At 37.8% G+C, this 12,745-nt stretch overlaps 1 protein-coding gene across 1 annotated transcript in view; it reads right to left on the bottom strand.

Moving 5' to 3' along the window:
- The window catches only part of LOC138059020 (ankyrin-repeat and fibronectin type III domain-containing 1-like), a 213,514-nt gene that overhangs the window by 122,618 nt on the left and 78,151 nt on the right, over nt 1–12,745 (bottom strand). Inside the window, 1 exon segment of the mRNA XM_068904513.1 lies at nt 6,996–7,099. Within this exon segment, the coding sequence (XP_068760614.1) occupies nt 6,996–7,099 (104 nt within the window).

A 12,745-nucleotide genomic window follows, 5' to 3' on the forward strand; every position in this document is an offset into this window, starting at 1 on the left:
GTGCAGGAGAAAAAGGTAGACTGTGGAGCTTTATTAAAACGAAAATCGATGCAAGGTGTCGCACTAGCAAGTTCGCCACTAAGGATCACTGAAGAGTGTAAAACGATTTTTTAGCATAACCAAGTTTCTCACATACTTTTAATAGATTTTTAGCTTAGGTTATTGTTTGTAAAGGCCATAATTTGCGAATGACATACTAAATAAATAGACCATTCACGATAACAATCAAGCGTGGTTTGCTTTTTGTACTCATAATCAATGGCACTGTTATAAAGTTCTGCTACTGACAGCGGCATCGAGATGCCTTAAATGCAATTAGAATAATTGCGTAAGTCCAGAAAATAACAAAATGCTCTCCAAACGAACAAACCTTGGACTCGGCTTAGCAATAGGCAAATTGCGGCAGGATTTTTTTATGACTATTTTGATATTCTGGGATGCACGACTAAGGACTTCCGCCGAAGATGACAAAACGCTAGTAGTGAACTTTGGGGTCGTCCACATTGAGTATCAGGGCTTGAGACTAACTTTTTAGCTCACTAGCCTAGTGGCTAGTATCAGGTCTGATTTCACTAGCCAAATCTAAATTTGCACTAGCCACTCTCGTCATGCGCAGTTTCATTCATTTGTTAAAACTATCACGAAAAAAATTCCACATTTCCAAACACAACTTGTGCTTTTAGTAAATATTCTCATTTTCTCATATCCATCCTCGCGACAGTGACGCAAATATGCCAGAGTGCTCTGCTTCCCATATTTTTCTCACAAAGGCAAAGTTTTCGTGGCCTCGAGGCCAATTCTCACAGAACCATTACCAAAACTTTGCAACTCACAAATGCACTGGGGTGTGGAAAACGCGGAATAAAGTAAAGTAAGAAATAAACCGAACATAAAACTAGACTGCTTGTTTCGAAGTCTGTGGAAAGGCTTTTCTTTTGATTAGAGCTAACTGCGATTGAAATTTTAACCTGAAAGCGCCATTCTACACATGAAGCACAAAAGCAGCAGAATGTGGGAAAATAATATCTTAAATTAGATAGAAATGACAGACGCCCTCATATAAGATTTCCTTTTTAATAGTTTCAAACAGCAATCCAAGCGTTTTATTCTTGAATGGTTTTCGGAGTCCATTAATATTTGGCGGCCACAGTGCTCGCAAGCAAGTGTTTTTTTCTCTTTTTATGCGAGATTCACCATTCCTTGTAGTAAACGACGTAAGTCGCTCCATATTATCTCTTTCTGTTTTTTAATTTTTATTTGAAATAAATTATATTTGGAGTCAATTTCTAGTCAAGTATGTGACCTCTTTCCATATACACATAGCAACGTCGCAAACAGTTGCAAACAGTTTGCGTTGGCTCGATTGCAAACAATGTCGTTTTTGCGTTTGTGTTTGCAATCCTGTTTTACACATGCAGGATTGCTTTGCGCAACTTGATCTTGTGACATCGTAAGAAAAGTGCCCAAAAATAAAAGCAGAATTAGACTTTTGCATCTTGGTCAACTTGTTATGTTGGAATTGTTGCGAAGAAGAAGGCACAGATGAAGTGTCAAGAGACGTCACTGATTCTGGGTCCACAACAATTTCGAGGAGCAGCAACGGGCTGCAGCATAACCAGTACCAAATTATACTGTAGGGCCGGCCTTTTTGTGATCAAGAACTTTACTAAAGATATAATTGGCGGGGTATTCCCTTAAGACATTCATTAAGTTCACACTGTTTTGAGGAGTATCCTCATTGCCACAATCGTACTTGTACGGCATTTTCATTACTTATACTTGCCTTTAATTCGTCAAAACGCATCACATGCACAAAAATATCATTGATTGATCGCAAACAATCAGAAACAGTTTACGATCGTGTTTCCATATCGTTGTTTCCTCGCTTTTGCATTCCTACTCGTCGCCAACAAGATGCAACAATAGAAAATTTTCTGTCTCTTGTGTCTTGTTTGCAATAATCGCCAATTATTGGTGATTGGTCGGGGATGAACGTAAAAGGTGTTACGCAAACTGTTTGTGATCAAGCTCTGGGAAGGTGCTTGTGATTGTTTGCAACGGAGTTAAGCCCATATGGAAACACGCTTATGGAAAGAACAGCAGAGAGGTTCCGAATGATTTCACACATGATTAATCGTTCGTAACATGGGGTGGGGAAAGTGTAATCTGTGTCGGTTTCCTGTTTTTAAGGAAGTAAATTCCATAGAATCTGCTCAAAGTTTATGTTGTTAGTTTCTATTCTCTCCTTTTGCCACATCCATAAGAAACAATTTTCATTTTTGTTTGCGTCCAGAACTCCACTGCTTCACAATATTTACCAGCCCCAATGGCTAGTGGAAGCTCAAAATCTACAAGCCAAAACTGAAATTTCACTAGGCTGTGGCTAGTTGGCTACCGTTAGTCTCAAGCCCTGAGTATGAAATTTGCATAAGGTTGTTTACACTGTAATTAAAGAGACTGTTTTCAAAACGTTTTAATTCCGGGGGAATGTTTTAACGTCTTACTAATATCAGACTTTATACATGTACAGCGAGCTCGTGTATCGACAAATTTAGCGCTTGTTTTGAGTAGTGTTTCCATTTCACGGCTATGAATGTAATTGGCATTACATTTTCGTGGGGAAATTGACCATTTTCTGAAACGATTTATAAAACTGTTCTTTGGCTCTACAGTATGCAAGGCGCCAATTGCTAATGCTCAAGCAGATCTGATGCAAGCCTTAAGGCACTTTCACGGTTATCCGTTAGATTGTTTGCTCAGCCGTTAAACAGTTGCCGAACGTTTTCGTGAGCCGTTTGGCTGGATTACTAGACCGTTAGGGCAAAGCGTTAAAATGTTGTAACGAGGCCATTAGGAAAAACCTGCTAGCCATTAGAACGCTTTGAAAGCCGTCAACTATCCGTTAGTTTTTAGCTGCTTAACGGATAAGCGTTAAAGTATGTTTTCCTGTGAACAGTCACATATAATGAGCTATCTTATGGTACCCTTTTAACACTTTGCATAATTTGAGACCGAAAAGGTTAGCAGTAACCTTAAGTCTATGGTTGCCGAAATGTGTCAATATGCGATGTCGCGTATATGCGTTTGATAATTTTCACATATTGACAATAAAATTCAAATATATTTGAGTTTGTTCAATACATTCGATAAACTTGTAGCAAAATTTGATAAATGTGGCGTGATACGCATTCGATTCTCTCCTCCATTTATGAAACAATCATTCGATAATTTAAGCAATGTTCATTCCATGATTCCAGCAAAATTCATTGATAATTCAAGAAATATTCATTTGATGATTCGAAAAAAATTTGATAATGCATGTCAGCTATAAATTCAAGTTTAGAACTGAGGCTTGATTTGAATTTTGCCTCATTCATCCAACGACCAGATTATCGAAATGATTGCTGAAATAAAATTTGCAATAATAAACTTATTAATCTGCTCATCAGAAGAACGCTTGAGCAGTTTTGACTGTAATAGCGGGGAATGGTTTTGAAGTTCGGCAAACATCAAAGGAGTAAACAAAGATGGTAAGATTTAGGTTGGAAAGTCCATGACCATGCAGAATCTTTTGTTTTGCGCTCATACACTATGCATAAATTATGTAACCAACACGTTTCTATTGGTTAGTTCCTCAGTACAGAGTAAACAGCTATTGTGTTGTGTTGTGTGCACAGTCAAGGCCAAAAAAGAAAACAAAAACCTACAGCAAAGAAATTTGTCTGGCTTCATAACCATTCCACTCTGTTAACTATGTGAAGGGGTAACCAATCCTATTGCAGCCAATGTATTTAAGGACGTTCGCGCCAATTGTTTCTGCGCATCCTTACTGCGCACGCAATTCACACACCATGTCATACACGAGCGTGCGCGCTAAGTAATAAAATGAGAAATAATAGAGCAAAAGGCCATTGCTATAGCTTTGCCTGGATTTAACGGTCTTGGATGTTCGGTGACCCCTATTTTTCTTTCCAGAAACGGATTTTATTTACAATTATCTCCACGTTGTCCAAAAATGAACAAAAAATCAATGTGGGAAGTTAAAAAAATTTCAAGATTTCTGCTCACGGGACATCAAATCCTGCCATCTTGCGGCTGCAAGGCGCGTGAAACTGTTGTCGCTAAATGCGAACTTGATCTTTAAGGAACCTCACCAGTTGACTAAATTCACTTAGTAAGTCCACTTAAACAATATTCGGCAGAGAAGATTTCACTTCAGATTTAATTGCAATATATTTGGGTTTACAGACACTGGCCTTAATCTCTAACGAAGCCCGATTTTGTCCCATTTTGGGTGATTTTCCGGGCATGATCTATCCAAAACGAAGTCGGTGACCTCCCATTTTTTTTACATTTCTGACATAACTAACTCATCATCTTACAGTGGTAAAAGTTTCAGAAAAAAATCAATGTTGAAAAAATTTCGCGCGAACGTCCTTAATGGCATTGAAATGGCTCTTTCTGTTATTCTTGTCATGGCAGATACTACTAATGATGAATGACAGTCATTGTTTTTGCAAAATTCATCGATACTGGTGGCAACAACTTGCTGAGACTGAGAGAAGGAAAACCAGTGCTGTGGATTTTGGCAAGCCCTCTTGTAAAAGGAGTGGACACGGGAGACCATCCTTCGATGTACCACCAGCTATTTCGGAAGAATTGAGAGGGCTTGGGTTCACTTGGACTCGCATTGCTATAATGTTAAATGTATCTCGTTCTACAATTCACAGACGTGTCACAGGTCATGGTCATGGTCATGGTCTTAGTAAGTTTTCAGACATAACTGATGCAGAACTTGATCCCATTATAGAGGACCCACCACAGGTCAATCCTACCTAACTGAGCACTAAGATCCCTGGGACTACGAGTTCAACGTGATGGAGTAAGGTCAAGTCTAACAAGAGTGGATCCTGACAACACTGCATTGCCTTGGGCCGCAGTAATATCAGACTGTCGTTCATCATAAATAGTATCTGCCATGACAAGAATAACAGAATGAGCCATTTCAACGCCATTAAATATATTGGCTAAGATAGGATAGGTTACCTCTTCAGAATCTATTTCATATTTATCTAGTAAATTGAGCAGGCTTGGCGCCAAAGGCTCCCATTCAATTTGTTCCACCATTTTGTAAACTCAGTAGCCAAGCCTTACATCCAAATATGGAAGATAGGTCACATGCATTATCAACCAAATTTTGTTCGAATCATTGGATGAATATTTCTTGAATTATCGAATGAATATTGCTTCAATTGTTTCATAAATGGACGAGAGAATCGAATGCACATCAAGACGAATTTATCGAATTTTGCTACAAGTTTATCGAATGTATTGAACAAACTCAAATATATTTGAATTTTATTGACAATATGTGGAAATTATCAAACGTATATACTCGACATCGAATATTGTCACATTTCGGCAACCATATAAGTCACCTTGTCGCATCAAAATTTTGCATCTTTATGTTGAAACAGCGCAATGTGTATTTTCGTTCCTGTACTGTATATCTAAATGATTTTTTTTAAAGCAAAATACCACTCCAAATGTCAACGAAATCATTGTACCCGGTGCTTTAAGTTCATGCAGTTAAAAGCTGCAAGACAGTCGAAAAGCCATTCAAAGGTTTTTGGCAAGGGCATATTTACAACAGCTTGCCGGCGGGTTCAATTATTACGCTGGAAGTGTTTTTGGTCGCGTTAAATATCATTTTGTATTTTTAGTTTAAATGACACGGCTACGCGACATGAAAAATCCAAAAACTTTCACCGTTTTGTTTTTAATATGCCGCAAGACAAACTTTGCATAGTTAGACAACGAGACAGTGTTTTATTTTGTGGCATTACTTTTCGAACACATCATTGAACCTCTTTAGTGATGCACATGCAACTTAAAGGATTCAGGAGTCAAGCTTCCCGCCCATACGTTTGCGACACAAGCTGCACATGAACTAAAAGCCCTTCCACATTTTTCCCGTTCAATTAACAGCTCCTTCATCAAGGCCCATGTTTTCCCTTATAGTGCTTTTGTTTTCGCTGTCTTGTCAGCTCGTCATGTTGAAATAACCACAAAAACCATGGTTTTTTTTTTCTTCACCTATCTTTTGGCTTGTCTTTTATTGTTAACTTTCCGGCTTTTACGGTACTTTATGGTGCAAATGTAAAGCCAAAAATTGTTTTGACCTGGCATTAGATTACACTGAAATGAAGAGGAATTGTGAAGCGGAAACAACATCCTTCCTTAGTGTGTGCAATAAATGTTTGCTAAGTGCAACAGCAAGACATGCATGACATGCAGGAAAATGTCCATAAGAGCAATTTGCAGCTAGTGTTTTTGCAGACTACGGTATTTATTTAAAGAAGAAACGGGTGAATTTTATTCAAGAGCGTGTTTTCTTATCTTAGAACTGAATTTATTACCAAAGCTTAAAAAAATAAGTTAAAAAGACCTCAAAATGGGACAGGACATTACAAAATAATTAAACGTGTGAAGGTGGGAGCCAAAGGGCTTCTGCTGGCACGACATCTGGGTGACCCCTCAAATGGTCTTAATGACCCCCACTTAAAAAAAATTAACTAGAACACTGCAGTTCAATACCACCCAATTCAGTGCCTTCTGTTTTTGTGTAACACGTACCACAGGCATCTAGTTTTATTTACCACAACACCATTGATTTTATGACCTTGAACGACCTTCTAAAAATAACATAAAGACAACTATCATTACATGAATAGCCCTTTTAGTATGGTCATGTCCCTATTTACTATATATTACTGATGGGGCAGTAAAATCTCATTTAAAATTTAGTTCTAGTATTTCCCCTAGTTTCAACATGATATAAAATTATCAGGGTACTAGGTTCTAGCTATTTGGTTGACCTAATACCCCATGAATAAACCTATAATTTCTCAGCAAATATTGGATTTGTATTAATGCAAACTAAAAATGGACTTCATTAACAAAAACAAAAAGACAGTCATAAGCCAGACACTTACATTTTGTTCCTTCTTGAGCACCATACAACAGGAGCATTTTTATAATAGAGGGTCTGCCTAGCATAACAGCAATATCCAGGGGTGTAAATCCATCACCATTAAACCTTGATAAGACAAAAAAAAACAGCAATTCAGAAAAGACACCAACATGCAAAGAACTTAGTCGGAGATCATTTGGAAAAATAAGATAAATGAAGTCTTTAAATCCAAGGAGAGGTCTCACTTGTTACTGCTCCTTTTTAGTGCAGTTGCACTGTTGTTTTAGCTGCACAAGTAAATCGCAAAATCAAAAGTGACATTGATTTCAGCTGCCGCCTGTATACAAGTTAACTTGCGTGTTTAATACTAACAAATGCTACGGCAAAATGACAGCAAGACATCTGCTTGTTGTTTTGTTAGTTTGTTTTATTTTCTTTCAAGTGTTATTAAAGTTGACCACAAATGTGCAAATTCAACACAAAGGTCACAGTCATCTAATTTGTGTGGTTGTATCTGCATTGTCAAAAATTCACTATCCTAGATGAGGTTATTTATCATGTGGCAATTCTATTATTTTGGAAATTAAAACTGCTTTATGATTCATCATCATGATTCAAGCACGCTTCCAACAGACCTGTTTATTTTCGTGTTTCACCCACTTATTTTCCGATGTGGTTGTTAAATGACATGAGGATTTGAAAAGGCTTTTCAGCTCTGTTTTCCCTCTCACCTAACACACAGGCAGGTTCCACTTCTATATTTTTTCATACAGATATACATTTTAAAAGAAAAGTGGAGTGAAAATCAAAAATTGCGTGAATATTATAAATTACGTGAGAAGAAATAGTGGGGTCACCCAACGATAATCTTCTGTGAAATATGGGTTTGGGAGAGTCAAATTGTTGTAAGACTTTCAGTTCTGCCTTCCCAAACAGCTATAGATTTCTTTACTAAAACATCACCTAAAGCGGATTCGCAAACAGGGAAAAGTAGTCCTTCACATTTTCGAAAGGGATATTTTCACACTTAAAACGTTCACCTAACAATTTCAGATGTGCAACTGGTTCACTGGAAAGTTCTAAAATTTTCGGACTCTTCACTTTTCAGCTAAGATGTCTGAACAGATCAAAATTCTTCTAGGTGATAAAACATCTCTTTAGACAGTCTTTCATCATTACCAGGAACCTAGGAACGTCTCTCAAAGGCTTTTGGCTTAATTTGCCCGTTGGGTGGCCTTGAAAGAAGCTACATGTATCTGTGAAATCAACAGACAGACTATCCGATATAATCCACATGTTTACCTGTCAGCAAAATTTAAGTAGTATTGCCGAAAATGTGCACTTACGCTCAATGACTAAAAGATTTCATTTGACATATGTGAAAACTAAGTTGCAGTTTTTTAATGTTTCGTTTAATTCAGAAGAGCTCATCTTTTCTATCACTGCTAAAAATTTTTGAGTGAAGCGTCGTGGGAATCTCAACACAAACATGCCAATGAAATCTACATTTTTTTGCTCATCGATCGCAATGATAAGATAAAAATAGTTTTCTACTGTTTTTCTTTCCGTTGCAAGGAAATTACTGTTGAATGTTTTTCAACGAAGACAGAGAGGCTGACCCGGTCTTTGAGAGTAAAAATATTATGTTTGACTGGTAAATTTTTTGCTTATTTATTTGACCTGCAGAATGTGAGCTTGCGTGACGATCTCCGTAGAAGTGACAAAAGAGTGCTTTGGATATCAGCATTTAAATGTCTGTTAATTTGATAATAACATACTCAAATAGTTTTAATTCTCTTTTCATCAAGAAAATTAATAAAGGAAAAAGGCGACAAGTGGGCCACAAAGAAACATCAATTATTGTAATTCAAGAAGCTGCAGACCTACCACTCACTCACTCACTCACTCATTTACGCACGCACGCACGCACCCACTGGCTATTGACAGTTGACTCTGCAATCGCTTTTTTCGTTTTCCATGTGCTTGGTTTCTTTTAAAACTCATGCGATTCAAGCAAAATTCTTTGCTGAAATGGTGGATTCCACAGTAAATTTCTCATTGCTTCAAAATTCATGCAATATTGGTTTTTCGTGTGAAATTTACCTTTGAATTCACAAGTTAGGAGGGACTTAAAAAAAATCGTGTATTTGTGAAGATACTGGAGGCGGTGAGGTGGCTGAAAATGTTGAGCAGTCGTGACGACCCGTCTAGTTCGAGACGAGCCGTCACTTGAAAAGTCGACCCGACTGTTGGAAATGTCAGGTGGTGAGGGACCTTGAAAAAATCCTGTATTTGTGAAAATACTAGAGGCGGTGAGCTGTCATTTGAGGTGGTGATGTCAATCCACCATGACACAGTTGTTTCGCTATTCATATTTATGTTACTCGTTTGTGACCGTCGGGTAATATTGAATCGCTAGCCTCTAAGGTGAAACATAAATTAGACATTTTAAAGACACAGGATAGTAAAAAGTACGGCGGCTGTGAGCTTACAATTGTGGCCGGAAACGAATTTGGAAAGACTGTGTTGTAGGTTTGTTATTGTGTTTGGTCCCCTGGGAGTGATGTTGTGAGGTATCAGTATACCCCAAAATTGATAATTTTGATATTCTCAGGTACACCTCATTGAGTTTTTTTTTTAGTTGCAAACACTTTGAATGTGTAAAAAGGTTTATACTATAAAAAGTTAGACAGGAAAAACGACTCTATGAATAAATTATAATAAGAAGCTGTCCACAAATGGCTTTATTTCTCCTTTGAAAGTAATGAGTATTTAAGAAAAGCGACTGTGTGTTTTATAAAAACTTAAAGTTTAACAGCGAAAAAAAAAAAAAAAAAAACCAGACAATTAATCCAAGGCACAGTTTTTTCGATCAAGGTGTGTAGAAAACATAGTTTCCGGTTAAATTCTGACCGTAAACTCAATTTGTGAAACTACATACTTTTGAAAAATGATGCCTATTTTAGGAAAGGTATTTATTTCTTGCCTTAAATCAACCAATAATCGGAATCTAAAATTCCTAAGCTTCCAGAAAATATATACTTTATTGAGGTTTTTATGAAACGTGTGACCGTGAAGCAACGACAACGCAAGGTTGCAATTTGGGGTATACTGATATTTAAACCACGCAAAACTCATGAAGAGTTTAAATATGTTAACGACTTTGATGCATTTAGGTGATTAATATTGGGCGATAGTTTTGAAGTTCTTCATTTGCTTTTGTAGCAATAGTGCTGGTTTACAGTTTATTTGTGGATGTTCTGCAACATGAATGCATAATTTCTCGAGGCTGGACATGGGGTGGAAAATGGGGCCGTTGTTTGTACATATTTTGGTCATATGTGTTTTAATGAGTACTGGTGTGGAAGGGGTTTTTTCAATGTAACTCTTAGAATTCGTATATAGAGTATGTAGAGTAAGGTAGTAGAATTTTAAGTCTGACTTTCCAAATTAAAGATAGAACAAGTCATTGTGATACTGTGTTGGCGCTGGTGACTTTCTTAAGCTGAAAGCAACTAAAAATACTGCTATAGTCGTCACTTTGTTCTCAGATAGGATGTAATGATTTTGCAAATATCATTGCTTCTGTGTGAAGAATGGAGTTGTTGGGAAACAATTTCGTTTCTGTGTTAGCAGCCACTTTCTTGTTGCAATATCATTGGAGTAGTCGTTCTTCAAGAAACAGTAAGTATTTTGATGGTATCACTTTGTGTTGGGAATTGAAGAATTTGAAACAGTCATGGGGTTTGTGTGTAAATGTGTTTATTTAAACCATTGTTACACAATGGGAAGAAGAAGCATAGAAATCCTGTTTGCCAGCAAATATTCCCTTTATGCTTTCTTTTCCCCTATAATGTACAATCACAACCCAATAATGCTGCCTTGCCTGAGCTATGTTTACTGGGCAAAAATGGAACCAATCAACACTTGGAGTAAATGGCTACGGGAAAAGTCCCATAGCTGCATTTATTAAAAAATACTGTTCAATAAAATCGTAGATACAAAGTTTGGCCCAGTAATGGCGAGGGCGCTGAAAACGCCAAAGCATGTGACACCATTTTTGGATGCTTTTAGGAAGCTTGCGCTAATTTTTGCTATGCTTGGATGTTTTGAGGAAGCGTACAGCAATTTCGCTACGCTTTAAGAACAAAGCACTCAACATTTCGGAGCGCTCTTACAGTCGGTCATTATTTCTGTTTCTGAACAGCATGTGGTCAGGGTATTAAGGACACATTTGCAACATTTGTGAAATCTGTTCTGGTCGATGTTTATAATTTTCTATGTACATATCGATATTTTAATCGCTACTCTTTAAGAACGAAGCATACAACATTTTTGAGCAGCACAGCGTCCTTTGTTCATCCACGTTTTTCTTTCTCTCACCACCTGACGCTTCCAATAGTCGGGTCGACTTTTCAAATGACGTGTCGTCACGATCCATCAAGATATTTGAAGCTGCCCCAGGCAGTTTGACTTCTGGCAGTAAAGCTTACTTCCTTTTTAAACTTCACGACCCGGCATCCGGCGAGTCGGGCTGTTAACAGCAATTGACGACCCAACTCAGTTCATGTACATGTATATTGGACATGTGTGCCATTTGGAGACTAGGCCCAGCAATTGCAGTATTGCATTTACTAGCGATAAAGGTGAGTTGCTTGCTATGCAAGCTGTAGGAGGATAAAGAACTATGTTTTGAAGGGCTGAAAAGAAAGGATAAAGGACCCATCTTTGCCCTGCTATGGAAAACACAGACTTAAAACGTTCAGTGCTCCACTTCATTTCAATAACCGTAAAGAACACCATCACCAAACTAAAGACAAAAGGCAAAAACACAGTGACTTTAGAGGTCTTTCTCGTGCTGTTTTTTGCTATTTAATAATTGTGACTTTCCTTGCATGCAAATTAACATTTAAAATCATGTTTTTACATACCGTTAAATCATATATTAAATAAGTTGGCAACCACATTTTTCCCATTAGTTGTCAGCTGGCACCTGAGCAAAGAAGTTAATTTCGAGCCCTGCAAGGTCAAGTCTTCACTTCATCTTCAAGATCTGTCTATCTCTAAAGTATATAAATTTTAATTCATTTGTTTCCAACATTGCTATGTTCGAGATTTTCTTCTGGAATGCATGTTCAGCTACATTGTTTATAGTAGTAACATTGTCATTCTGTTATAGGTAAAGGTAAAGTCTGCTGCGAGCCTAGAAGGCCCATCAGGCCGGTGCTTATCTCCGGTTACTGTAGCATGAAGCGACTAGGAGTATTTCGACTCCCCCCTGGAGGGGATGCTAGTCCATCGCAGGGTTACCCCCAGCATTACGCCGGTACCCATTTATACACCTGGGTGGAGAGAGGCACCGTGAGAGTAAAGTGTCTTGCCCAAGAACACTACACAACGTCCCCGGCCAGGCCCCGAACCCAGACCACTCGATCTGGAGTCAAGCACACTAACCATGAGGCCACCGCGCCTCCCATTATGTTATAACCACGATCTTCTTTATTCCTAAGGACAACATGCAGAGTTCTCTCATTTTAATTTATTACTGTCAGTTTGTATTCAAGTTACTTTACAGTTAGGCTTTGCGGCACGTTTACATCTACTACCAAGCTGTTAATTTAAAATAACTTAGTTGTATTATTCTGTTGTATTAGTTTATTTCAGTTGGAACCCACTTATGACTTCACGACTTAAAAAACTTCTGGAATCCAGGGAAATCAGAAACCCTGTATTTCAGGAGGATTTGAGTGAAGTGGATGACAAATATATTTT

Source organism: Montipora capricornis, chromosome 8 (assembly GCF_036669925.1).
Source record: "Montipora capricornis isolate CH-2021 chromosome 8, ASM3666992v2, whole genome shotgun sequence".
In the NCBI taxonomy this organism is placed as follows: domain Eukaryota; kingdom Metazoa; phylum Cnidaria; class Anthozoa; order Scleractinia; family Acroporidae; genus Montipora; species Montipora capricornis.